A 27,538-nucleotide genomic window follows, 5' to 3' on the forward strand; every position below is an offset into this window, starting at 1 on the left:
ACTGGTACGAAGTCCTTGCACTCGACAGAGGGGACCGTTCCCAGCCCTGTGTGAGCCCTAATGACTCTCTGGGCTGCTGCTTTTCCTTCCCTTTCCCCCGGGAACTGTATGAACAGATCAGCATCAGCCAGAGGCTTGAGGGGAACCTGCTGCAGACCTCGGAGTTCCCCCTCTGGAACTCTGCCCCACAAGCATTGGCCACCGTGGCCTCCTTAAACTCCAAACTTTATCCCTTAATTCTGCAAGAAAGCCGGAGTCTGCAGGGCAGCCTCTTCCCTGCTCTGCAGCCTGGGGAGCTAGCGCAACGGCAGGGCTCCCTCTGTGTCCTTCCTCCCGGGAGTCGCAGGGCTCTGCTGCTGCCCAATGCCTACAGACTCTTTGCTTCCCTGGTTGAAGGCAGAACGGCCGATCCGTTCCCTGTGACTCCACCGGGGCAAGAAGCAGGAGTCGCCGATTTACCGTCAAAGGGTTTCTGGAGGCAGAGAGGCAGGCTCGTGGCTGGTCACCGCCCCTGCTCCCCTCCGGCCTTCCTGGGTCTCACTCTGCCCCAGTGCCGAGTGGGCGCCTCGGACATGGGGATCGGAAAGGGGAGGCAGGTTCAACTCCCCCTTCAATTCTCCGACCCAGGGGTGGACTCCAGCCTCTTCCCTCGCTCCCCGAGAACAGCTGAAGTTCAGCTCTTCCCATCTTTACTGGTGAAGCCGACCGCCCAACACAAGCAACGTGGTTCCGCTTGATTCCACCGGGTCCTGGGACATGCGGGCAAGACAGCCAGTGACCCCCCTGCCTCAGAGACAGAGGAAGTGTCCTGTGCCTGCCCACAGCAGCACACACAAATCCTATCTGGGGTCCAGAGTGTTCTATTTGACCTCCCCGGCCTCATTCGCGTTAAACTTGACACGAGAACTTGGACTGAAACAGCCCTAAGGTGCTGCTTTTCTCTTTTGTCTCGAGAGCTCCTGACATGCCCCGGCCTCACCAACCTCCTCACCAGCCTCAGCTCAGAGCCTCCATAGAACCCCGGGGGCCCCCAAGGTCGCCAGGCCAGCCCCCCGCCTGCCAGGGCCAGCCCTCCCTCCTTGCAGGTGATGACTCAACTGTGTTTACCTGCAACACACTGACCAGGCCTGGGCCCCGGGGGCTTTAGGGTTAGGGTTAGCTTTGGGGATGTTCCTCTCACCTCCAGCCCTACCCACCCCCTTACAGGAGGAGGCTGGGGGTCCCTACGGGGGAGGCACTGAGCACAAGAGAGGGTGCCTTCTAGGAGGTGAGGGAGGGTCTGATGGGGGAGAAGGAGGTGCCCCCTTCCCACCTGGAGCCTCTAGGTTCTGGGGCAGGAGGTACTAGCACTGAGGTGTGGCTGTGGCCACACGAACAAAGGGTTGTTTGTTACGCAGCACGACTAGCGAGAGCTGACTGATACATACCGGCTTCAGGCTCTGCAAAGCACGTGAGAGCGATTCCACGATAACCAAAAGCCCCCAAAATTGGTCCCGTTCTTTGATCCCGTAAACCCACAGCTGAGAATTCACCCCCCCCCCGCCCTCGCGGGAACCTCTGTGCCGGGGCCCCCGGCTGCCCGTGAGCAGCACAGCCACTAGGATGACGTCGGGCTGGGGAGATGCCACGTGCGGTGCACTGGCCCACGGTCCCCACTGAGCCCAGAAGGCGCCAGGAACAAGAGCCGGCGTCTAGGGCCCTCGCTGGCCACCAGCCAGACACCACCGACCGACCCACCTCCGCCAACCCCGCCACCCAGGGCGAATGTGCCCGGCCGAGCTCTGCCCACGTTCCAGATCCACGAAACTCACGGGACACGTAACGTGGCGGCTGTTTGACGCTGCCGAGCGCTGGGGAATTTGGGAGGCGGTGACAGATCACGGGAAGACTCGGTTGTGACGGACGGGGCCAGACTCACGCCGCCAGTCTGAGCGTGGACCCTCGCTCTAGCCGTCTGCTACGGATATGTCATCCCCAAATTTCATCAGCCCGAATCAGAGATCAGACGAGGGTACTGGGAGAGGCCGCGTGACCGGCGCGGGTCCCCCGGCGGGAGGGGCACTGCTGGGAGGCAGGCGCGGCCCCGACTTCAATCCCTGCTCTTTCTGCAGCCACCCACGGCCGCCTGGGCACGTCTCTACGCTGCGTGATTTATCGGGGGGACGTGGCACCAAGTGTGCTTTGGGTTTTATTCCAGGACTTACGGAGGAATCCGAAACACCTGGTCCACTTAAGCAATGATTAAAACTTCATCAGCGTAGGCCGGGCGCGGTGGCTCACGCCTGTAATCCTAGCACTCTGGGAGGCCGAGGCGGGCGGATTGCTCCAGGTCAGGAGTTCGAAACCAGCCTGAGCAAGAGCGAGACCCCCGTCTCTACTATAAACAGAAAGAAATTAATTGGCCAACTAATATATATAGAAAAAATTAGCCGGGCATGGTGGCACATGCCTGTAGTCCCAGCTACTCGGGAGGCTGAGGCAGGAGGATTGCTTGAGCACAGGAGTTTGAGGTTGCTGTGAGCTAGGCTGACGCCACAGCACTCTAGTCCGGGCAACAGAGTGAGACTCTCTTAAAAAAAAAAAAAAAAAAAAACTTCATCAGTGGCCGTGACAAGGCCCCTGCACGTCCTGATCTCGACATGGGGTTTGGGTTCAAGTCATTTCCCTCTTGCTGGAGTTTCACCTTCAGGACTCTGAGCAACAATTCAGTCCCCAAAGTGCCACGAGGGCCGAACCGCCTTCAGGGGGTCCTGCCCCGCCCCCACTCCTCCCCCATCAGGTTTCCTACTGACGACCCTGCGAGGGTGGGGGTGGCCTGGGCCCCCCAGAGCGTGTCCCTGGGGAGGGAGGACTGTGGCAGACGGATCTCCCAGGGTGCCCCGAAGCTGCTCTGCTCCTCCCCTCTGCCGCCTCTGGAACCGGAAAGACCTGCCCGAGTCCCCGCCCTGCCCGCCCCTGGTGGCTGGGTCACCGTCAGCCAGTCCTTCATCCTCCCAGCCTCGGTTTCTCTGTTTGGAAAGTAGAGATGCTGGTGACCTCTCTCCAGGGTCTGCAAATATTAAATGATGAGGGATATAAAAGGCTTTGGTAGGCTGTAAATCAACAGTAAGAGGCCGGGCGCGGTGGCTCACACCTGTAACCCTAGCACTCTGGGAGGCCGAGGCAGGCGGATTGCTCAAGGTCAGGAGTTTGAGACCAGCTCTGAGCAAGAGAGAGACCCTGTCTCTATGATAAATAGAAATTCCTTGGCTAACTAAAAATATATAGACAAAATTAGCCGGGCATGGTGGCGCATGCCTGTAGTCCCAGCTACTCGGGAGGCTGAGGCAGGAGGATCACTTGAACCCAGGAGTTTGAGGTTGCTGTGAGCTAGGCTGACGCCACGGCACTCACTCTAGCCTGGGCAACACAGTGAGACTCTGTCTCAAAAAAAAAAAAAAATAAAGAGCACCAACATCTCACTGGCACCTCTCTCTCAGCCAGCCGCAGAGCCAGGGCCCTGGCGTGAAATTACTGCTCTTCACAGAGCAGAAACCCACAATTTGGGTTTCTCTTCCCCTGCCCGTCCCCTGCTTGCTGGCTCAGAGAGAGGCTTGCTCGATGCACCGAGAGTCAGTGCAGAGAATAACAATGACCCCGGGGACTCTGGATGGCAGATGTGTGTTTCCTGGCTGGGGGGGCAGATGCCCTGGGCAGTGGCGAATCCTATCACACCGCACCCCTCCTATGCAACTCAGCGTGTGCGGGTCAGGGTCTGGTCTCAGGAAGGACGCATGGACCGTACTAAACTCACACCCTGAACCAAAGCTCCGAGGTGCACACCGGGCAGGACGCTCAGGGGTGGGGCACGATGTCTTGGTCAGCACGGCGTGCTCCGGGGCCAGGGGGTCCCCTGCCTGGCGCTTGGACAGCGTCTGCCCACCAAGGGGCTCTGGGGATTGTCAGCATGTATTCTAGCTGCACCCCTCCCCTTGGGAGATGTGCTTAGAGTAACTCAGAGCATGTTCTTTCCCTGGTTTTGCACGGAAGCAATGCACAAATAAGGAGAGATGGGGGAGGGGAACTGCCATCCTAAAATCACAGTGACAGTGGGGAGTGCCAAGCAGACCTGCACACCCCAGCTTTGCCCACCCCTCTGAGAGGGTCACGAGTCTTCTAAATGCAAACGTCCCCTCCCACTGTTGGAAACGGGATGGAGGGCTGCAGTCTATCACCGACCTGCAAAGTTCTTAGTGACAAAGCCAGCCAGAGAGGTCCCGGACACTGGTGGAGCCGAGCAACACGTGTGAATGATCGTAGTGACCACTGTGCACCACACAGATACTAAGCCCGTTGGCCACATCATCGTGCCCCTGTTTTTATAGAGGATAAAACTGAGGCACAGAGATGCAAATTATTTTATCTGGAGCCACACAGCCTAAGGTTGGCCAGAGCCAGGGTTCAAATTAAAATCTGACTCATTGCACCTAGGTTCAAAAGGAACGGACCACAACCCTGTATTGTGAGTTGGGGGTCTGCTGTGAGGCGGGGGTGCTGGGAGGTGACAGGTGACAGGCCCCAGAATGCTGCAGTCCCACGTCTGCACGGCTGGCCCCCTTTGGGGACAGGTCAGCAACAAGCAACCGTGTGGCACCGTTAGCCCGGCCCGTGCCCGAAGCTCCAGCCGGGTGGAGGGCTGGCAAGTCAGGCCGGCACACGCGGCTCAGAACTGGAGCCTGCGGGAGGCCATGCCCCATCGGGAGGCGGATCGGCAAGAGCGGGATCGCGAGAGTTGGCTCCCTGGACAGCCACGAGGCACCAAAGAGCAGAGACGAGCGGATCCCCGGCACACAGAGAAAAAGGGACAGACAGACAGACACCTGTCCCTTCCTCCCCAGCAAACGTGGGACCTGGTGCAGCTAGAACCTTAGTTCTGGAAGACAAGCAGAAAGCGAAAGGGCCGCACGGTCCTGCTCGCTAATGAGCAGCCCAGGGAAGCGGGAGTGGTGGCTCGCACCTGCCATCAGGAAGCTACGGCGGGAGGGTTGCTTGAGGCCAGGAGTTCGAGACCATCCTGGGCAACACAGTGAGACCCCATCTCTACAAAACATAAAATTAAAAATTAAAAAGTAAGCAGCCCAAGGGTATTCTCTGAATGTGTTGGTGATCTGATGGTGATCAGATCATGTTTCCTCCAGTGGGGAAGAAAGAGCAGAAGGGGCGGAAGGGAGATGACACCCAAATGTTGTATTTGCCCAGGAGTTTGCAAGTCCCACAATCTTTTTTTTTTTAACTCCCACCCACAAAGCCCCTCATCTCTATGTGAAGAAATAAAGAACGCAGGGAGAGGTTACTGCATGGGGGAATATAAAAAAAGAGTATAAATGTATTATTGTTTGTAATTCTTTTTCCCCCTCTCCTACTTGAAAAAGGCCACCACACAGAATTATAAATGTGTGTTACGGGACACAAAATAAAAATGTGATCTGCAGCCAGGCACGGGTGGTGGCACACACCTGTAGTCCCAGCCACTTGCTGAGGCAGCAGGATCGCTTGAGCCCAAGAGTTAGGGGCCAGCCTGGGCAACATGGCAAGATTCTGTCTCTACAAAAATAATTTGTAAATAACAATAGCAGTACAAGGGAAGGGAGCAGGAATAAAGCAAAACGTTTGCATGTTATTGAAATGAAGGCGTTATTAATCAGAACTAGATTGTTATAAATTAAGATGTTAATTCTAATCCCTAGAACAACTACTAAGAAAATACTTTTAACACATGGACTGCCACACTAGAAAAAAAAATTTTTTTTCCTCGGGGCCATGGTGTTTTATAACGAAAATAGAATAAAAACTTCGGAAACAAAAATGATCCTTTCTAATTTAATGAAAAATTTGTTATTTTTAAGATTGTTTTCTGTGCGTGAGTTATATGCAACTTGAAAAATAGTTCACGTGGCTCAAGGTGAAGAGACATGCAAGTTACATATGCTTCACAAGGCCCCAAGCTAAAAACTAGCATGAGTTAAAAATACTAATACAACTCACAGGGCAGTTAATATGTTAAATATATATAGTAAAAGAAACAAGGCCGGGCGCTGTGGCTCACGCCTGTAATCCTAGCTCTTGGGAGGCCGAGGCGGGCGGATTGCTCAAGGTCAGGAGTTCGAAACCAGCCTGAGCAAGAGCGAGACCCCGTCTCTACTATAAATAGAAAGAAATTAATTGGCCAACTGATATATATATAAAAAATTAGCCGGGCATGGTGGTGCATGCCTGTAGTCCCAGCTACCCGGGAGGCTGAGGCAGAAGGATCGCTCGAGCCCAGGAGTTTGAGGTTGCTGTGAGCTAGGCTGACGCCACGGCACTCACTCTAGCCTGGGCAACAAAGCGAGACTCTGTCTCAAAAAAAAAAAAAGAAACAACAAAATTAAAATGGTACATTAGAAAGTATCTATTTAACAAAAACAAAAGTGGTAACAGGGGAATAAAGGAACAAAAAAAGACATTAAGACATATAGAAAACAAATAGCAAAATGGCAGATGGAACTCTGACATTATCAGTAATCATGATAAATATAAATGGATTAAACACTCCAATCGAAAAGATGGAATGGAGAAAAAACCATGATCTAATTATATGCTGTCTACAAGAGACACGCTGTAGGTTAAAAAGACACAAATAGGTTGAAAGCAAAGTGGTGAAAAAGGATGTATCGTGCAAACAGTAACCAAAAAGAGCTGTATTGGCTATGCTAATATCAGACAAAATAGGCTTGCACAAAGATTGTTACCAGTGACAAAGAAGAACATCTCTATCATCCTAAAAGAGTTCATAAAAATTATAAACATTTATGTACCTAATAATAGAGCCCCAAAACATGAAGCAAAAACAGACAGAATTGAAGGGAGAAATAAACAATTTAAAAATAATAGTTGGAGACTTCAATCCTCCACTTTCAATAATGAATGGAACAACTAGGCAGCAAATCAACAAAGAAACAGAAGACTTGAACATTAAAAACCCACTAGAGGCCGGGCGCGGTGGCTCACGCCTGTAATCCTAACACTCTGGGAGGCCAAGGTGGGAGGATCGCTCAAGGTCAGGAGTTTCAAACCAGGCTGAGCAAGAGCGAGACCCTGTCTCTACTAAAAATAGAAAGAAATTAATTGGCCAACTAAATATATATAGAAAAACTTAGCCGGGCATGGTGGCGCATGCCTGTAGTCCCAGCTACTCGGGGGGCTGAGGCAGAAGGATTGCTTGAGCCCAGGAGTTTGAGGTTGCTGTGAGCTAGGCTGACACCACGGCACTCTAGCCTGGGCAACACAGTGAGATTCTGACTCAAAAAAAAAGATTGCATGGCATTAACATAAGGACAGAGGTACAGATCAATGAAGTAGGATTAGTGCCAAACCCTCATGTTTATGGTCAGTCGGATTCTGACAAGGGTGCCAAGGCGACTGAACGGGGAAAGAATAGTCCTCTAAACAACTGGCGCTAGAACAAGATGCAAAAGAATCAAAGTTGACCCCAACTCACAACATATACAAATTCTACTCAAAATAGATCAAAGACCGAAATCTAATAGCTAAACTATAAAACTCTCAAGAGGCCGGGCGCGGTGGCTCACGCCTGTAATCCTAGCTCTCTGGGAGGCCGAGGCGGGCGGATTGCTCGAGGTCGGGAGTTCGAAACCAGCCTGAGTGAGACCCCGTCTCTACTATAAATAGAAAGAAACTAATTGGCCAACTAATATATACATAGAAAAAATTAGCCGGGCATGGTGGCTCATGCCTGTAGTCCCAGCTACTTGGGAGGCTGAGGCAGAAGGATCACTTGAGCCCAGGAGTTTGAGGTTGCTGTGAGCTAGGCTGAGGTCATGGCACTCACTCTAGCCTGGGCAACAAAGCGAGACTCTGTCTCAAAAAAAAAAAAAAAAAAAAAAAAAAACTCTCAAGAGGAAAACATAGGCATAAATCTTCATGATCTGGGATTTGGCAATGGTTTCTTAGATAAAACACTAAAAGCATAAGCAACAAGAAAAAAACAAAACAGATAAATTAGACTTCATCAAAATTTAAGACCTTTATGCTTCAAAAGATACCATCAAGAAAGTATAATGACAACCCACAGCGTAAGAGAAAATATTTGCAAATCACATATCTAACAAGGGCCTCCTATCCTGAACATACGACAAACTTCTATAACTAACAATAAAAAGATAGACAACCCAAATAAAAAATGGTACAAAGGCTCTAATAGACGTTTCTCCAGAGAAGACATACAAATGGCCAATAAACACACGAAAAGATGCCTGGCACCATTAACCATCGCTGAAATGCAAGTCAAAACTGCAATGAAATATGTACTCCACACCTACTAGGGCTGCTATAATTTTCTTAAAAAGTAACAAGTGTTGGCAACTATGTAGAGAAATTTGAACTCTCATCCGATGCTGGCCGGGATGTAAAATGGTGATAAAATGTTTTGGAATCAGGTAACAGTGATGATTGCACAATATTGTTAATATACTAAAAACCACTGAATTGCATACTTTAAAAAAAAAAGATAATCCCAGGGCTGGCAGTGTCCTGGACCCACTTGTAGGACAGTGCCTCATCCAGTCCCTGAATCCTGCTCGGTGCTAGGCCTTGAGAACGCGGGGGTCTGTGTCACACACAAGTATCACAGGAGCAGCTCACGTCCTACTCCAAGTGGCGTCATCAAAGGCGGCTTCCTGGAGGAGGGGGTGGTGGCGTTGGAGGAAGAGCAGGCCACGCACCCTGGGGTAAGTTCCCGTGGGCCCTGGGGGTTCCAGTAAGGGAAAGAAACTGGGACACGAAGTTGTCACTAAGTGGACTCCCCAAAGCTGGAAAGTGCCAAAGCTCAGGTGTGACCTCCCCTAAGGAGGCCGGAGCTCTCCACCCCCACGGCTGCCTGGGCGGAACTCGGATGTGTCTATTTCCGCCTTCAGGGACGGTGAGCCAGCGAAGACCTTGAATCGCTGACTTCCCCTTAATATATTAACTTAATTAGCTCGTTCCAAGGTGGTAGCTTTCTGTTGCACGCTTTTGAACTGAACTCAGCAGATTAACATTTATGAATAGGACTCGGTTATGAATTTTAATGACTTTTCATTCATTCATAGTCCAAACAAATTACATATCTGGTGCTTTTAAAAATATGTTTACTGCTGCTTTACTATAATCGTTGGCAATGAAACAGCATAAAATATTAACGGAAAGAGGCAATCACGTAGATCATCTCCCAAAGTGGCCCACGCAGAATGTTTTTCAAAGGCCGTCCAGTGTCACTCATTGTCCCCTGGCCCTGGAGCAGGGATGGACCCTGCCAGGTGACAGTTAAAGCAGAAACGGACAGCTTCCCTGCCGTCAACACATTCTGAAAGGCACCTGCTCGGAACGCAAATAGCGACGCTTCCACGCTTGCCTCGCGGGGACGGCTTTAGAAGTCCGAGTTACGCTTGCTTTCGGTTTTTGGTTTTCACATTTAAAGTTTCGTTGGATGGTAAGACAGAAGTGCCCTGGACAAGAAGTCAGATGATCAGAAAGGCGTGGCTGGAGCCTCCCGGCTGAGAACCAGCCCCGACCCTGTGATGAGCGCGCCCCGGGGGCAGAACCAGCCCCGCAGAACCAGCGTCCGGCTGGAGGCACAGAGGCCTCAGAAACGTGGGAAAACGGTCACTGGATGGCTTGACAATCCTGGGGGCTGCTGTTGGGGGCTCCCTGGGCCTGGTCCCCGAGGGCCAAGTTCTCGGCAGCGACCCCCAGAGGGGCCCACCGTCACTGCAGGTGCCTGCCTGGCCCTGCCGTCCTGGGGGGCCATTAGGGGCGGATGAGTGGGTCGCAACAGCACAGTGTTTAGAAAAGGAAGAGGAAGTTCCGTTTGGCAGTAAAACTTGTGTCCCAGATATATCTGGGGGTGCACTGCATGTCAACACGTACTACACTGCCGTGCTGAGCTGTTGGCAAAGTGCTTACACAACGCCTAAGTGACTCTCCCCGGGTGTGCCTGGCGGGGGAGAGGGGGTGAAACGCAACGGTCAGAGCTGTGCTGTCGGACGTGGCAGTCCCCAGCCACGCGCAGCTATTCAAATGCAAACTAGTTAAAACTGAATAAAGTTAGAAATTCAGGGCTTCAATTGCACTAGCCACATGTGGCCAGTGGCTGCCATATTAGACTGTGTGCAGACCACGGCCATCTATGAGATAGTGCTGGGCCGGGCGCCGTGGCTCACGCCTGTAATCCTAGCACTCTGGGAGGCCGAGGCCTGTGGATTGCTTGAGGTCAGGAGTTGGAAACCAGCCTGAGCAAGAGCGAGACCCCGTCTCTACTATAAATAGAAAGAAATTAATTGGCCAACTAATATACATGGAAAAACATTAGCCGGGCATGGTGGCGCATGCCTGTAGTCCCAGGTACTCGGGAGGCTGAGGCAGGAGGATCGCTTGAGCCCCGGAGATTGAGGTTGCTGTGAGCTAGGCTGACGCCACGGCACTCACTCTAGCCTGGGCAACACAGTGAGACTCTGTCTCAAAAAAAAAGAGAAAAAAAAAAAAAGGAAAACAGAAAGAGACAGTGCGGCTCTAAGGACACCTGTGTGGGGAACAAGATGCCCCACAGCACCTGCACGCCGGGCCCCGCCCCTGCCAGGCTCACGCTGCCTGGGGGCACACCCGCCTCGCTCCGGGACGCTCACACTCCTGTCCCCACCCTGCACACGCGCCCGCCGCCCGCCACCCGCCACCCCGTATTAATTACCAGTAATGTAGTAGCTCCAAACAGCACAGATTTGTTCCCTTGCGGTTCTAGAGGCACCAGAAGTCTAAAACGGGTGGATGCAGGGACGCCCCTCCCGGAAACCCCAGGGAGAACCCATTCCTCGCCTCCTCCAGCTTCTAGAGGCGCCGCCTGGTTCCTTGACTCCTGGCCCCCGCCACGGCCACGACGCTGCTCCCGTGGCACTTGCCTTCTCTGACTCTGACCCTCCCCCCACTCCTATGAGGACCCGTGATTGCCTCGGGCCCACCTGATAACCCAGGAAGGCCGTCCCAAGATCCTCCACTTAATCACAGCTGCAAAGTCCCTGCTGCCCGTAAGGCGACCTGCACACGGGTCCGGGGTCAGGGCGTGGATGTCGCCTCCTCTGCCTCCGCTCCCCCTGCCCGACTCCGGAGCCCGTGGGAGGGGCGAGTGGGCTATGCACCTCCTCCCCCAGCCCGGTGCCCCCTCGGTTCTCAAAACCTTTCTTTCACGTGTTTTGAAGTCCACCCCGGCATTACAGATTTCAGATTTCAGCGTAAAAAAGCCAAATCACCGCGAGTCTCTAACGACAAATGACTCGCGTGGACATGAGCAGACTGAGCTCCAGGACGCACCGGCATCTCTCCGGCCCGGGGTGCGACCCACCAGACTGGCCCACGGCGGAGTGGGGGATAACATCCCCCTCGCCCGCCTGTCAGAGAAACTCCCCGCAGCGGCCTGCTCAGCTCGGGGCTGCCACGGGGGACGGCTCTGCGTGCAGCCCAGGGCATCAGGGCAGGCTTCCTGGAGGAGGTGCTGCCGAGACCAAATCACAAAAGACGGGTGACACTGGCCTGGCCATGCTGGGGAGGGACGGGGGCACAGAACGGTTTAAGGAGTCGTTAAAGATTAATGATCGTGTGGTCTGACACGTTCATCTCAGGAATAGGAAAACGAGCTGGGAGGAGGGGTGAGTTCAAGGTCACGCGGCCAACCACACAGGGCATCAGGAAGAGCAGGTTATGCTGCGGTGACAACAGCCCCTAAACCTCAGCAGGGGAACCCAGCACACAAGCCTGTCCCCACCGTGGCCCGTGTCCCGTCTGGGTGCCGGCAGGGCGTGTGCTACGGCCGCTCGGGGATGTGGAGGGAGGACGCGCCATCTGGCCTGGGCTGCCATGTCACCACGGAGGGAGGTCACTGCCCACCAGTTCTAAGAGCTTCCTCCAGGCGAGACACACCCCACTCCCGTGTCGCTGGCCGAAGTCCCGTAACCACACCCCCTCCAAGGCGGTGGAGCCGAGCCCTGCTGGGTACCCGGAGGGCAGGGTCTCAACAGGGCGCGACCCTGCACTCAGGCACAGAGCAGCGAGGCCCCCGCCTCCTGCTTCCCTTTTCCTGCGGGGTTAAGCTTGGCTACGGCGAAGGTCTGGGGAAAAGGTCCCCGGACACAGAAGTGTCCCAGGCTCCGGGGAACAGGAGCAGGCCCCGGGGCTCAGGCCCACTCACTATTGCAGGCTGACGCCAAACTGCTGGGTGGGCAGAGGGGGCCTTGGCGGCGGCGTCTTCATGGCAGGAGGCGGCCGGCCCTGGTGCAGGCTCCGGAGCTTCTCGTCGTACCTGTGGACACAGCAGGAGCACGACTCTCACCTGGCAGGGAGAACCCTCAGGCCACGGAGGCCACTTCCACGTGCTGGGGGTGGGGGTGGGGAAATGGATGCCCCACGAACATCTGTGGGACACCTGAGTGTCCCGTCACCGTGCACACCCCCACCACCCCCACTGCCATGGGGTGTTCACACAAAAGGCAGGAAGCACAGCCCACCCCCGTCAAATGCCCACTCTCTCCCGCCAACCCCTGGCCAGGGGCCCCACCCGGCCAGCAGAGCAGGCTGACCCTCCAGCCACGAGGTCAGCCCAGAAGGCGGGCACGGCCACCTGGTCTCCCAAGCGTCTGAACTTACGACAAGAGCTGGAGGGACCCAGTGCTAGAGGGACCTGGCTCTTCCCGTGGTGCCTAGAACAGGGCTTGTGGCACAGTAGGTGCTCGCTTAAAATGTCTGTTGAGGCCGGGCGCGGTGGCTCACGCCTGTAATCCTACTCTCTGGGAGGCTGAGGCGGGCAGATTGCTCGAGGTCAGGAGTTCGAAACCAGCCTGAGCAAGAGCGAGACCCCGTCTCTACTATAAATAGAAAGAAATTAATTGGCCACCTAATACATATAGAAAAAATTAGCCAGGCATGGTGGCGCATGCCTGTAGTCCCAGCTACTCGGGAGGCTGAGGCAGAAGGATCACTTGAGCCCAGGAGTTGGAGGTTGCTGTGAGCTAGGCTGACGCCACGGCACTCACTCTAGTCTGGGCAACAAAGCAAGACTCTGTCTCAAAAAAAAAAAAAAAAAAAAAAAAAATGTCTGTTGAACGAGTGAATGAAACCACGATGAACAGATGATGGAGGACGGGTGAGCTCTGAAGGCCGAGGTTAAAGCCTTCAAGCAAAAAAGGCTTCGTACAGCAGTTAGCGGTTTCCCAGATACTTATGTCCATTCCCTCCCTCCCTCCCTCCCTTCCTTCACGCAGGCAAGTGTGCACCGGAGCCCGAGTGTGCGCCAGGCACCGGGGACCCAGCAGGGACCCAGCAGGGAGCCAGCCGGGGCACTCGGGAACACGCAGGCAGGAGCTGGCAGCTCACGCGTGGCAGCCGCCACGTCCCTGCTCGCTTTCCCGTGGGCTTTGCGGAGGCGGGCGAGGAAACGTCCCGTCCTGCGCAGAGCCCCCGCGGGGTCGTTCCCCCGAGTCAGCAGTCGGCCTCCTTAACGCGTGGCTTTGCCGACGCCGCGGATCTCCGAGCCAACTGGCCCGGCCCGGCGCACGTTTGGAAACTAAGCCTTCCACGCGCACAGGACCAGACCGAGACCGTCGGACGCTCGAAGGTGGGTTCACGCCGGCTTCCCAGCACGGGGGCTGACGGGCACTCACCGCAGGACTTCCGGGGGGATCAGCAGCTGGGCACGCGGGAGGTGCCCACGGAGCTCGCTCAGGCAGTTGACGTAGGTGACCTTTTTCCCAAACTTGTGGCTGAGAAGCAGAAGCCAAACAAAACACGGTTAGGCGGGGCTGCGGGGAGGAGGGGGTCGGCGACAGGAGACTGGAAGGCACAACGTGGGCATTTTCATATTAAGGAAACGTAAACGCTGACACACCGTAAACTTGCAACGACAGAGATCTCCGTGAGATCTCCGTGTACCAGGCACTCTAGAGAGACTCATCCGCATAAACATCTCCCCCCAATTCGAATCTGCCCCGGATTCGCACAGATACATACGGGAGATGGCATGGGAGTGCAGGGGGCTCTGTTCTGGGGTGCAGGGGTGCAGAGAGTGGGGTGCTGAGCCACCAGCAGGGAGGGGCCCTGAGGATGAAGCCCACCGCAGGGCAGCCTCGGTCCCCTGTGGTTTCAGGGGTCTGTGACGGCTGCGCATTTGGCCACCTCCTGAGAGTGTCCCTGGGGGCAGGGACCAAAGACCCTCCAGGTCTGTCCCCACAGTCGCGGCTCTCTGGAGACCCCAGGGGAGCACGTCAGCTGTGAGGCCAGACCAGCCCCGGCCGAATCCAGCAACTCCCTCGTACCTGGGACAAGTCATGCCACCCCTCGGGGCCTCGCTCCCCTGTGAAAAGCGGGGCTCCCCTCCCAAGCAAGGGGGGGGCAAGACACAGCGAGAGGACCGCATGGGCCCGACTGCTGCCCGACACCTGCCAGACTAGCGACCGTCAGCGTTCTTAGCGAGGCTCAGCGCCGGCAGCAGGATGAGGGTCGCCAACGGATGTCAGGGAGCAAAGCTCCACACGGAACCAAGCCAGCGCTCTGCGCGACGGTCTGGGCTTATTTTCTTAGAACAGTATCACTTCCTTATTGTATCTGTGTAAGGTGCACAGCTATTAATGTGGGCAAAGAATCGTATAGTTACCAGGAAAGTTACGTGTTCGGCAAAACCAAAGATATTTCGCACTAACTTCTATGTCAATTTGCAAGTCTTAATATAAGCACTCACATATTCTCAATGGTATTTACATTGTGAAATTAAAATAATCCAAATTACCTTTGCAAAAGCAAAAACACAAACGGAGTCGGGAGGAGCAAATGGGAGGGCAGAAGTAAAACGCTTGGCCGGGCGCCGGCTCCCAGCCAGGGTCCACCCCCTCCCGCTGGCTCCCCAGCAGCCGCCTGGACCGGAGCCCAGGCCCCGGGAGGCCGAGCCGTGTGCACCGGCTCCTCCTAGTGGACGAGGGAGAGTCAGACCCGGTTCAGGGACCCCAGGTCACCTGCACAGTGGCTTCCACCAGGTCTCTATACTCAAGGATGCTGCCCAGCAGGCAGGGGACCGGGGCGAAGGCTGAGGCCACAGTAGAGCCGCCAAAGTGCGGTGTGCACGTCACCCCAAGTACAGGGAGGGAGGGAGGCAGGCCTGCCCGAGTCCCCGCACCCCAGGGCCCTGGGGAAGGGGCTGGTGAGCAGTGGCCCTGCCACCTGCTCATTCGGACTCCACACGGCTCAGGGACTGTCTGGCCCCACTGGAAGGAGGTCAGGGGCTCTCTCCAGGGCTGCCGCGTGCTTCCCACCCCTCCGTGGCAAACAGGAGGAAGCCACTGAGGGCCGAGGGACCCTGCCGTTCTACATAACTGTCCACAGGCCCAGAAGTCAACCACGGCACATGCGACACTGGGGTGTGAGTCCTGGTTAGACACACAACACACAAAACCCCACCTTTTGATAGTTGTGTGTCTGCAACTGGGTGAGAACCACAGGCGGGGAACTCTAGTAAAACCAGGCGAGTTCCTTGGCTCGTATTAACCGGGCGCCACTCAAGCCCGATGATTCAGGAATTCTCCCAGTGGAGCCTCTCAGGGCCTCTGGGATGATGGCGTTGGCGGCTGGTGGGGAAGGACAAGCTCTGACCCACCTGGCGGGGCAGCTCCCCCCACAGGGACTGGCGCTTGCCAACACTCCCCGGAGTGCTAGGTGCAGTGACAGACACAGGGACAGGGCGAGGTGGGTGCTGAGCCCTTGGGGAGCAGTCATCTCACGGGGAGACAGGCAGGTGCCTGGGCACCGAGCTCCCCACGCTCTCTGGGGGGCTGGGATGGGGAGAGGAAGGAGGTGGGTCCAGGACCCTCCTCCTCCCAGGGTCCTTCCGCCCGCCTCACGGATGCAGCCACCTCGTCCGAGTGCCCTGACCCATCCGAGTGCACGCCTGGCCGGGACTCAGCCCCACTCAGGCACCGAGTCTGTGGGTCTCTTCAGGGCCCCACCCTGCTGGTGCGGCTCGGTGCGCACAGTTAGTGCCTGAAGCACAGGGCCACGCTGGGAGGACAGAAAGGATGCCCCATGCCCCTGGCAGGGCTCCGGGTTCTCATCATCCCCTTGAGCTCACGCTCCCAACGCTGAGGCAGAGATTGTCCAGCAGGAAAGAGCCTAAATGTGGAGGAAGCCGGAGGAGGTGGCCACTGGGCTGTGGCTTTATTTGGGCTGCTGTGCGGTAAAGGGTTAACTCGGCAGGCCTGGGGCATCCCAACCCTGAGCCTTCCAAAGGGAGGCGTGGCCTCGGCCTGCTCCTGGACGGAATCTCGGAATCTCGCAGTCTGTGGAACACCTGCCTGAGACGGGGTCTCTGTGCACACTTGAGGCTGTGGGTCACAACACACAGTCCGTGCCACCAGTGGGACATGTGGGGCCCGGGCTGTACCAGGCTGACTTCGGGAGGGGCCGAGCAACTCAGGACAGCTGTGTGCGTGCCCCACACCTACGTGACCGACCCCCGAGAAACCTGGACACGGGCGCGGGGGGCTTCCCTGCTTAGCAGGATGCTCCGCTGCAGCACACGCTGCACTGTCCGGAGGAGCCACGGGGAGAGGGCGGCTGGAAGCTCCACCCAGATGTGGGACTCTGCCCAAACGTGCCCGAGTCCTTCCTCTGTAATAGACCCCGGCAGTGAGAACAGCGGCCTGAGACCTGTGCACCCGCCTAGCATGACATGGTGACAGTGCGTGCTCAGGCCAAGGGAGGACTTCAGACACCAGGTGTGAACCTCAGCAGCGTCTCAGGCCGGCACTGTCGTCCATGACCCTCAGTGGGTCACGCTGCATGACCCCGGGGTGGCCTGCGACCCACCGCAGACCCCCGCAGGGTGGGCGGGGTGGCAAGACGCAGGGGCACAGGAGATGGGATCTGCATGGTGCTTGGCCAGGGGCCCGGGGACATCGAGGACGGAGAGCTCCCACCCCCGCGAGGGCCTCACCCAGAGCGGCCCGTACCTGATGAGGGGTCTGAAGACGTTCCACAGGACCTTGATGAAGCTGGTGGGGTGCACCACGTACAGCGCCTTCAAGTTCTTCTTGTATCTGCGGAGGGAGCGCGAGATGACTTCCGGCCTCTAGACCCAGGGACGCACGCTGAGCCGGATGACCGTAGGCGTCGCCTCAACCACGTTTTTCTCATCAGGGTCAACTTAAGGGACTCCAACAAAAACCAGAAGGGGCTTGAACCTGGGGAAAGTGGGGCGCCCTCGTCCCATGCACGCATGCACCCACGTGGCACGTCACACCTTGCAGAGCACACGCGGGTCTGTGGCAGCCACGTGGGGGACACCTGCACGAAGGTGGCCCCTGACCGTCTCTTCCCGACTCTGTCCACTGATGTCACATTGGTAGCTTGGGTGAGACTGGCCAGGGCGGCAGGACTCACACCACGGAAACACGCAGACGGTGCCAGCCAGCCCCCACGCCGTGCCCAAGAGCCGGTCGTTAAACCACCAGGCCGGACCCAGGACGGAGTGGGCAGGGCGGGCAGCGACAGGCCCAGCAAGAGGCGCCTGAGCCCAAGCACGTGGAGGGCGTCGAGCGGGGGGGGGGGGGGGGGGAAGGGGCCCGCAGCCCAGGTGGGGCTTTGGAGCCCAGGCTGGGTGAGGGAGGCCCACGCACGGAGAGGAGGGCACAGACGAGCCCTGTGGCGTGGGAACCCGGGCCTCCCAGCGTGCCAGGGCAGAGGCAACCGTGAGCACGGATGGTGACGTGTATCCAGGTGTGTCAGTACATGTGCTAAAGGCAGCGAGTGCTGCCCGTGTCCGGACCGTGGTCTCCTGAGGAGTTCCCCACTGCAGGGACCAGGGCGCCCTGGGCATTGGCGCCTCCTGGGCTGGGGTGAGAAAACGTAAGATGGGCGTGGGGAGCCTGGTACTGGGAAGGGAAGGAAGAGCGCCGGGGGCGTGTCAGGACCCGGGGGTGGCCTGCAGGGACGCCCAGGGAGCAAAATCTGGAACAATTGATCGTTAAATCATGACAGCAATGGACTATAGCCCACTGAATAAAATAGGAAGTCTCATGTCCGTACTGATGCGAATAAGCAAAGAGAAGAAAAAGCTCTTCCTCACAGTAAAATGCCAACTAACGATTGAAATCGCCATTTGGCCATCGCAGTAGTAATTAAGCCAAGACGCAGCAGTGAAGGTTAAAAGTACTACATACAGGCCAGGACCGGTGGCTCACGCCTGTAATCCTAGCTCTCTGGGAGGCCGAGGCGGGAGGATTGCTCCAGGTCAGGAGTTCGAAACCAGCCTGAGCAAGAGCGAGACCCCGTCTCTACTATAAATAGAAAGAAATTAATTGGCCAACTAATATATATAGAAAAAATTAGCCGGGCATGGTGGCGCATGCCTGTAGTCCCAGCTACTCGGGAGGCTGAGGCAGGAGGATCGCTTGAGCCCAGGAGTTTGAGGTTGCTGTGAGCTGGGCTGACGCCACGGCGCTCACTCTAGCCTGAGCAACAAAGCGAGACTCTGTCTCAAAAACACCAAAACAAAACAAAAAGTACTACATACAATTTTGCATAAGAGCAGGACATTTGTAGCCTCACTGTTTCTCCCCAAGAAATGCTAGTTAATTCTTTTTCAAACAGGCTCTGGGTGCAGGGCAGTGACGTCCGGTTGCCCAGGAGCCCATCGGGCAGCTGCCACTAAGTCCAGCCTCAGACTGAGCTGCAGGGGCCGTCATTAGGTGCCCCCATGGCGGGAGCCCTCTGCTGAGGCCAGCACTCCTGGAAGTGGGACATGAACACTTGTGCGGGAACCAGTGTCCCCTCCAAAGGGGTGACCCAGCAGGATGGCCTGGAGGGTGAGAAGCCAACAGCAGAGAAGACAGAAAAGTGGGAAACCCAGCGGCACACGGCAACGGCAGACCAAAAACGCTCACTGCAGAAATCTCATCTAATCGGATTCCGAGCTCCACTTGCATACCTCCAGAGACAGGAAACTCACCACCCCCTGCAGATGCCCCATGGTTGGATGGTTTTGACACTCACAGTGTCCTCCTTCTTGCTTCCACCGAGTCAAAGTCTCTACCCCCAGCCCTGCCCCACCCCCAGCAAGGGGACAGTCACAACAGAACACAACCACCTCCTTCCATCTGACAACTTGAAGACCAGGCCCACGGCCTTCCTCCCCCTCTGCCTGGTGCCCTCCGGCCCAGGTTAAGTGGCTGCCGACTGGAAGCCCTCCCTTCCCGAAGGCTCCGCTCATCACTCTGCCAGCGCCCACGGCTCCACGCCATGTCACCTTCTGCTTCGGCGCTGCCGCCGGCAACCGGTTCCAGCTCGCCGGCTACACTTAGACATCTGTCACGGGCACACCGTGCCTGAACTTTAAGGAATTCTGTTGCTTTCTCCCGAGTGGACGTTACCCGTGACTATGAGGCAGGCCCCTCCCCCAGGAAGGGACAGGGACAGCTGCAGGCTCAGGTGGGGTCTGTTTCTCCGGGCTGATTCGTGGCCAGTGAGAAGTGGGGGGGGGGGTCCCCCTCAAGGAATCTGGGTGTATCTTAGAAGAGGGAAAACCCAGAGGCATCTAGGGTACCGACATTAATGACCAGCGGTGCCGTCTATGAGCCAAATATATCTCGCAGGTGATTGTGCAGTATGTACATTGTGCAATATACTGATGAGAGACATCTCAGGAAAAAGTCTGCCAACGCCGGGCCACAGCTGAGTGGGGGGCAGCGTGGGGTAGGGGAGGGAGGCAGAGGCCTGGGGTGGGTCCTGCCCCACCACGCACAAGCTGAGTGACCGCGGGTAAGTTACTTGGGGCGCCTCTCTAAAATGGGGCTGCCTCCCTCACCAACACAGGGCGCCAGAAAGCCTGTTCGTTGCAAGCAAGCAGCAAGGGCACTCCGTGAAGAAACAGTCGTGCGGTTGTTTCTTCGCCAGCGATTCACTAGACCAGGGGTTGGCAAACGGGTACACAGGCCGGATCCAGCCTGCTGCCTGCTTTGTACAGTCTGCAAGCTAAAGATGGCTTTTATATTTTTAAGTAGCTGAAAAAAACCAAAATAATACTATTTCTGCTGGATGTGGTGGCTCACACCTGTAGTCCCAGCACTTTGGGAGGTCAAGGTGGGAGGATCACTTGAGGACAGGAGTTTGGGACCAGCCTGGGCAACATAGCAAGACCCCATCTCCACAAAAAGTTAAAAACTTAGCTCAGCCTGGTAGTATACACCTATAGTCCCAGCTACTTGGGAGACTGAGGCAGGAGCATCCCTTGAGCCCAGGAGTTCAAGGTTGCAGTGAGCTACGATCATGCCACTGCACTCCTGCCTGGGTGGACAGAGCCAGAGAAAGCAAAAAGGAAAAGGAAGAGGAAGGAAAGAAAGAATACCATTTCTTGACGTGTGAAATGACATGAAATTCACATTCAGCATTTATAAATAAAATTTTGCTGGAAACACAGCCCTGCAGAGTGGAGTCGCTGCCACAGAACGGAAGGCCTGGAAAGCTGAAACATCGACCGGCCCTTTAAGCACGGGAGTGCTGACCCCTGCCCTGGAGGCGGCGAGCCCCGCCTACCCCAGGCACAGCCCGGGGCCCAGAGCCTCCTCCGGCCCACACCCTTGTGGCCTGACCACCGCGTCCCCTTGTGGCCTGACCACCGCGTCCCCTTGCGGCCTGACCACCGCGTCCCCTTGCGGCCTGACCACCGAGTCCCCTTGCGGCCTGACCACCGAGTCCCCTTGCGGCCTGACCACCGAGTCCCCTTGCGGCCTGACCACCGAGTCCCCTTGCGGCCTGACCACCGAGTCCCCTTGCGGCCTGACCACCGAGTCCCCTTGTGGCCTGACCACCGAGTCCCCTTGTGGCCTGACCGCCACGTCCCCGGAGGCTCGGGAACACGCACTTCCTGTCAAACTCCTCGTAGGCGCTCTGCAGCCAGCTCAGCGACGGCTTGTTGCGGCTGTCCAGCCCGTGGTGGAAGTAGACGATGGTGTAGTCGTTCTCCACGTGCTGGTCCAGCGTGTACTGCAGATACCTGGGCGCAAAGCACGAGACTCGGTTATGAAAAACCACCCGCTTACCGAAAGCAAACACGCTTCCCCCTGAGAGAAGAAATCTCTGTGCACCGTCATGGGAGCCCCAGGGAGCCAGGACAGAGGGCGAGCTGGGACTCGAACCCAGGACTGTCTGCCGGCTCAGCCCTTGCTGTGCTCCCCAACACCTCAGGCCCTTTCTCCTCTCCGTTCTGCTTCGTTTCTTTGAGACAGAGTCTCGCTCTGTTGCCCGCGCTAGAGTGCGGTGGCGTCAGCCTGGCTCATAGCAACCTCAAACTCCCGAGCTCAAGCGATCCTCCTGCCTCAGCCTCCGGAGTAGCTGGGACTACAGGCATGCGCCACCATGCCTGGCTAATGTTTTCTCTGTATTTTTTAGTTGGCCAATTAATTTTCTTTCTATTTTTAGTAGAGATGGGATTTCCCTCTTGCTCAGGCTGGTCTCGAACTCCTGAGCTCAAGCAATCCTCCCGCCTCGGCCTCCCAGAGTGCTGGGATTACAGGCGTGAGCCACTGCGCCCGGCCCGTTCTGCTTCATTTTTAATGCAAGCAAGTCCTTTCCAGATGAGCCCCCTAACGTTTGGCTTCTCGTTGCAAAGGCAGAGCCTGAGTCTGCTCGGCGCCTGTCACCCGACCAGCTCCTGTGGCTGTTGCAGTGTGGATAGAGCTGGTTTGGTTTTCTCTTAGCCGCCGGGGCTGTGGGTGCCTCCCTCCAGAGTTGGGGACAGTCCCCTGACCCTGGGCATGAAGTCGGTCCCCCGGGCGAGATGGCCACAGACCGCCAGGCCTCCCGTCAGCGCGGCCCATTTCCCACTGACCACGCCCCATCCTCCCTGCCACGCCTGGGAAGCGCCGTCTGAACGTCACCCACGGGAATGGGCTCGGCCCGCCACCTGCAGGAGGAAGGAAGGGCTGCAGGAGGACCACCCCACCCTGCACCGTCCTGCTGGCCGGGGGCCCCTCCCACCAGGTGCCCCGTGTCATCACCTGGGGCACGCCCTGTAATGAATCCGGCCAGGTGCTCTCCCGGAAGGCAGGCCTGGCTGCTCTAGGCTGTGGCTGGGTGCCGTGCGGTCAGGAGAGAACCCCAGCAGCCTCCGCCCACCCGCAGGTGCCCAGCTGGCCTCGCCCCGCTGAGAACCCTGCACCTCCTTGGCCAAACGGCATCAGAGCGCCCTGGCAGGAGCCACACCCTCTGAACCGCAGGCCCTACGCGTGCTTCGCTCACTCGATCCTCCCAGTGACCCTGTGAGGCACGTGCTGTCATCCCCATTTCACAGACAGGTCAGTGGAGGCCAGGTGAGGTGGTGAGTGAACCGCACAAGGGGCAGAGCCGGGATCTGAGCCGAGCAGCCCGCTCCGAAGTCCACGCCATGCTGCCTCTCCAGCCGCCGCCCGCGCCCGCTCCCGTCCCGTCGCCGGCTCTGGCGTGTAAAGCGCTGCTGATCTGGTCTCACGCGGCACCCGAGTCCAGCTCGCCTGCCGCAGAGGCGGCCTCAGCACCTGCCCTCCCTTGCAGCTGTCCCGAATGCCGCTGGGGCTGAGCCACTGCGCCTCGTCAGGTCCCCCTCTCAGAACCCACACCCCGGCCTGGGCACGAGAGTCTCCGGGCCACCGAGAACGCGTCACTTCCAAGCTCGGCCACTTGCGCATTTCTCGCACGACTCTTTTTCAAGGAAGGGGAAATCAGGGCCACGTCTTTGCCCTCTCGCGTGTCCCCTCGGGGCAGTGCTGGGGACAAGCACGGAGCCGGCGCCTCCCATGCGGCAGGCGCCCGACGAATGCCGCTGAGCCGCCGCCCGCAGTGCAGCAGGCCCCGGACTCTCGCCCTGGGTTTGGGCAGTGCCCCCCAAGTCCACGCAGAACCCCCGGTTAGAGATGGGGTCTTTGCCGATGCAATTAGTTAAGATGAGATCCTGCAGGGCTGGAGTGGCCCCACGTCCCCGGGCTGGTGTCCTTCTGAGAGGAGGGGGCGGCAAAGGGGAAAAGGCCGTGTGGGGTCGAGGCAGAGACACGCCTGGGGACACCTGGAGCAGGAAGAGGCAGGCAGCACCCTGCCCTGGAGCCTTGGGGCTGGGGCGAGGGGCGCAGCCCACACCTCGCTCTGCACTGCTGCCCCGGAGCCGTGGGGGGCGCGCCTCGATCGCTGTAAGCTGCCGAGCACGTGGCTGTTTGCCGTGGCACCACGGGGCACCGGCACGGCTCCGGAAGGCGATCCCGGAGGGAGGCCCAGGGAGGCCTCAAGGAACGGCGTGCACGGGAGGCCTGGCGGTCTGCGGCCATCTCGCCCGGGGGACCGACCTCACGCCCAGGGTCAGGGGATTGTCCCCGACTCTGGAGGGAGGCACCCACAGCCCCGGCGGCTAAGAGAAAACCAAACCAGCTCTATCCACACTGCTGCTGGCAACGGCCGCGTGGCCGGAGACCGGGAGTGTCCTCAGATGGCCTCTCGCGGGCTCCCGAGAGCAGCAAGTCTCAAAGGGGCCCGGGGCACAGGGGGTGAGAGGTGGGCGGAGGGAGGGACCGAGAAGCGGGGAAGGAGCTGGGGAACTTACTCCAGCAGGCGCTGGTGGTTGAGCTCGTGGGAGGGAGGCATCCGGCAGCAGCTGAACGTGAGGACCTGTCTTCCAAAGCCGTCGTCTCCTGGGGAGCAGACACAGGTGAGCCTCCGCGCCGCCTTCTCTGGAGACCCCCTCCCCCCCGCACCTAACACAAAGCAGCCTGCTCCCCAAGCCCTGCCCGGGCCGGGGGCACCCGTGGCCGGCGTTCTTCAAAGGCGACGCTGGCGGCGTATGCCCGCAACACGCCACTCTGCACACGCTGCCCAGGTTCACCTTCGTGACGGGCCCATCTTACAGAGGGAACACTGAGCCCAGCAGTGCAAAGCCACGCAGGGGCTGACGGCACCGACGATTTACATCTGAACACATCTAACTCCAAAGCCAGTGTCTGGCCACTCCGCACCCCTCCCCCCAGGCCGCCTCCAGGACCGTGGGCCCCGGAGGAGACCAGGGTGGTTTGGGGGACAGTGGCTCCTGGGCACGACCTCGGGTGCGGGGTTCAGGAGCTCTCTCAGGGCTGCTGACACCCCGTCCTGCCTCCAACACGGCCCAGGTGACCCCATGCTGCGACTGTCTCTGGACACACCTGGGCCCACCCCGGACAGCTGGGAAAGGGGTCCTTCTTGCGGGCTGCGACCGGGTCTGATCGCCTGTGTCCCCAGAACCCGTGCTGTCACCGGGTGTCACATCCAGCCCCCGCCTCCTGGATTCTCACAGCCTTATCATCTGGTAGCCGGGGCTGGGGACACAGGGACCACGTAGCTGCCCCACTTCCCAGCACTCCCAGCTTCATATGACAAATAAACACACAAGGACACAAGTGAGTTCAACCCGAGTGTCAACCCGAGGGTGACACAGGCTCAGAGAAGGATGCTGGGCGGCAGGGAGGGAGCCAACAACAACCTGGGCCCCTCATCAGGAGGAGGACGGGGAATGCCGGGGTCCCTCCCCCACTGGCCCACAAGCCTGGAGCCTGCCCCACACCCCAGTCTCTGCTCGGCCCTGGGCCCAGCCCAGCGGGCTCCACATTTCCTTTTTTTTGAGACAGAGTCTCACTTTGTTGCCCAGGCTAGAGTGAGTGCCGGGGCATCAGCCTAGCTCACAGCAACCTCAAACTCCTGGCCTCAAGCAATCCTCCTGCCTCAGCCTCCCGAGTAGCTGGGACTACAGGCATGCGCCACCATGCCCGGCTAATTTTTTCTATATATATTAGTTGGCCAATTAACATCTTTCTATTTATAGTAGAGACGGGTCTCGATCTTGCTCAGGCTGGTTTTGAACTCCTGACCTGGAGCAATCCGCCCGCCTCTGCCTCCCAGAGTGCTAGGATCACCACAGGCGTGAACCACCGCGCCCGGCTCCTTCATTTCTTATAAGGCATCTTCCTGCCCCAGCTGCTCCATCTGGAATGTCCCCTCCTCTGCTGAAGGTCACGCAAAGGGGACAAGGCCCTGGTGCCCGTGTGGGGGGGTGTCCTTCGTCTCCCAGGGGGCGTGAGGCACCCAGGTGGGGTCTGGGGACAGGACACTGGAGCAGGGACGAGCCCCTCGGCCCAGCCGTGGTGCACTCTCTCTTCCTGTCCTCACACGGGAGGGACAGCCCACCTGCTCCCTCCAGCCTGGGGCTGCTCACCAGGCATGGCACCGAAATTTAAATGAACTTCGATAAGACTAAAAATTCAGCTCCTCAGCGCTGCATTTCAAGTGCTCAGTGGCCTCCCCTGGTGAGACCGCACAGGAACATCTCGGCCACACGGAGGTTCTGTCGGGCAGCGCTGGCCTTGAGGGTGGACCTTGGGGACGGGCCAAGGGAGGCTCAGCCGCCTCTGACCTGGGGCCGTGGTGAATGGTGCCCAGCCCCAAAACTCATGCCCACCTGGAATTCAGAATGTGATCTCATTTGGAAACAGGGTCGTTCCAGATCTAATTAGTTAAAGGTCAAGATGAGACCATCCTGGATTCAGGGTGGGCTCCAAATCCAACGACTTCCTAAGAGACAGGAGACCTGAGAACAGACCCCGGGAAGGCGGCCAGGTGACGGTGGAAGTGGAGATCGCAGCAACGCGGCCACAAGGCGGGGACACCAAGGACAGCCACAGCCACCAGGAACGTGGCGTGCATGTCGGAGCCACCTGCCGACACCCTGCTTGCGGACTTACAAGTGGGCCTCAAAACCGGGCATGAGAACACGTGCGTCGTTTGTGCGCTTTGTTCCGGCAGCCCTGGGAGACTGACACACCCGGACGAGGGCTCCTCGCTGCCTGCCCACACACCCCGGCTCTACCCGGGGGCGGGCGCCGAGACCCAGCCAGGAGCCGTTGTGGGCGTCAGCCTGCGTGTCTCCCCCAGACGCGGGATCCCGGGCTGCCGCCGGCTGCCACCGTCAGTGGCTCCCTGCTGTCCTTAGGAGAAAGTCCCAGCTGCTCACCCAGCACGCTGAAGCCCTAGCCTCCTCTCCTCCCACCCTACAAGCCGCGCCCCACTGCCCTGGGGTCTCCCGGCCTCTCATGCCGCCTTCTGTATGCCTGGTGTGTCCGAGCGCTGTTCCCAGCCCCCACACCGTCCTCCCACCCCCTTGCCTACCCCGACTGTCAGGCTCACGCGGCCTCCTCCTTCCCTGGACAGGAAGGCCCCTGAGGGCAGGGACGCTGTCCTGCTCAGTCCCAAACTACGTCCAATAATCACCGATTGACCGAAGGACCAATTACAGAAAGATCATCAGGAACCTGAAGGGGACCCTTTTAGAAACATACGTGACTTCAAACTCACTTTTGTTGTTAGTGTTTACATCTGTTCTCAGAGCATGTCCTTGAAATGACAAAGGACAGCACAGCTTTCTCACCCTGGAAGATCTGAAAGGTCATGGATCAAGATTGCACACATGTAGGCATGCATATGCACACATGAACGTGCATGTATGCACTCACACATGCACTCACACACACATGAACATGCACACACAAGGCACACATGTGCACACCAGCACACATGCACATACGCATGCAGGCACATGCACACACATGCACACACATGCAGGCATATGCACACATGCATGCACAGACACACACCCACACAAATATGCACACACACCCATGCCGTCACAGGCACACATACACATGCAGGCGCATGCATACCCGCACGCATAGCGTGTGAGCTGTCTCATGTCCTCACCGGCTGCTGCCCGGGGAGCTACATTTTATTTAAGACACGCATCCGATTCCTCCCAGGAACCTGGGAGCCGCTCTGGTGATCAGAATTCTAGAGTAATTTCACAGCTTCCAAATGCAGCGTCCTTCTCCTCCTCGCACAGGTTCCTTAGGAATTCCGGGCATGCTTTCCGTTTGTTTAGAAAGCTCCTGTTTGAAACGGTCGCACTTGAACCCACATGTTTATTTGCTTCCCTTGCCAAATGGGAGTTTTCGGGCACAAAACCTTCGAGGGCTGTGCCTGAAAGCGCAGACTATTTTCCAAACCGTTCCTGCGTCGTGCTGGCCAGGGTTCCACGGCTGACCTTGGCCCCTGTGGGGCGAAGGGGAAAGAACAACTCTGCTTCTAAAGCTATGATCATTTATGCAGCGACTGAAGAAACGAGGAACTAAAGGCCTCCAGGGCCGAAGAGACAGCTTGCATCAGCGTCGAAAGGTCAAAAGCAAGGCGCCAGCTCCGGAAGGAGACCAGGGCAGAAGGCAGAGGCCCGTGCTGAGTACTTTGGCCGACGAAGTTCAGCTCAGCGAGCGTTCGTCGAGGGCCCACCGTGCTCTCAGCTCTCAGAGAAAGGACGAGACAGGGCCCCGGCCGGGCCCCAGACTGGGAAAGGACAGTGATGAGGGGGGTGGGGAGGTCTTGGCCCAGCCCCACGCCCCCACGC

General features: G+C 57.7%; 1 protein-coding gene across 1 annotated transcript in view; it reads right to left on the reverse strand.

Annotated features, from left to right (window-relative positions):
* ARHGAP8 (Rho GTPase activating protein 8) overlaps positions 1-27,538 on the reverse strand; it is a 46,413-nt gene that overhangs the window by 12,760 nt on the left and 6,115 nt on the right. Inside the window, exons 2-6 of the mRNA XM_076006923.1 lie at positions 23,666-23,753; positions 20,963-21,094; positions 17,055-17,141; positions 13,722-13,820; positions 12,254-12,364 (exon numbers count right to left, since the gene is read on the reverse strand). Of these exons, the coding sequence (XP_075863038.1) occupies positions 12,254-12,364; positions 13,722-13,820; positions 17,055-17,141; positions 20,963-21,094; positions 23,666-23,753 (517 nt within the window). The remainder of the gene's footprint in view (positions 1-12,253; positions 12,365-13,721; positions 13,821-17,054; positions 17,142-20,962; positions 21,095-23,665; positions 23,754-27,538) is intronic.

The sequence above is a fragment of the Microcebus murinus genome, chromosome 10 (genome assembly GCF_040939455.1).
Source record: "Microcebus murinus isolate Inina chromosome 10, M.murinus_Inina_mat1.0, whole genome shotgun sequence".
Classification (NCBI taxonomy): domain Eukaryota; kingdom Metazoa; phylum Chordata; class Mammalia; order Primates; family Cheirogaleidae; genus Microcebus; species Microcebus murinus.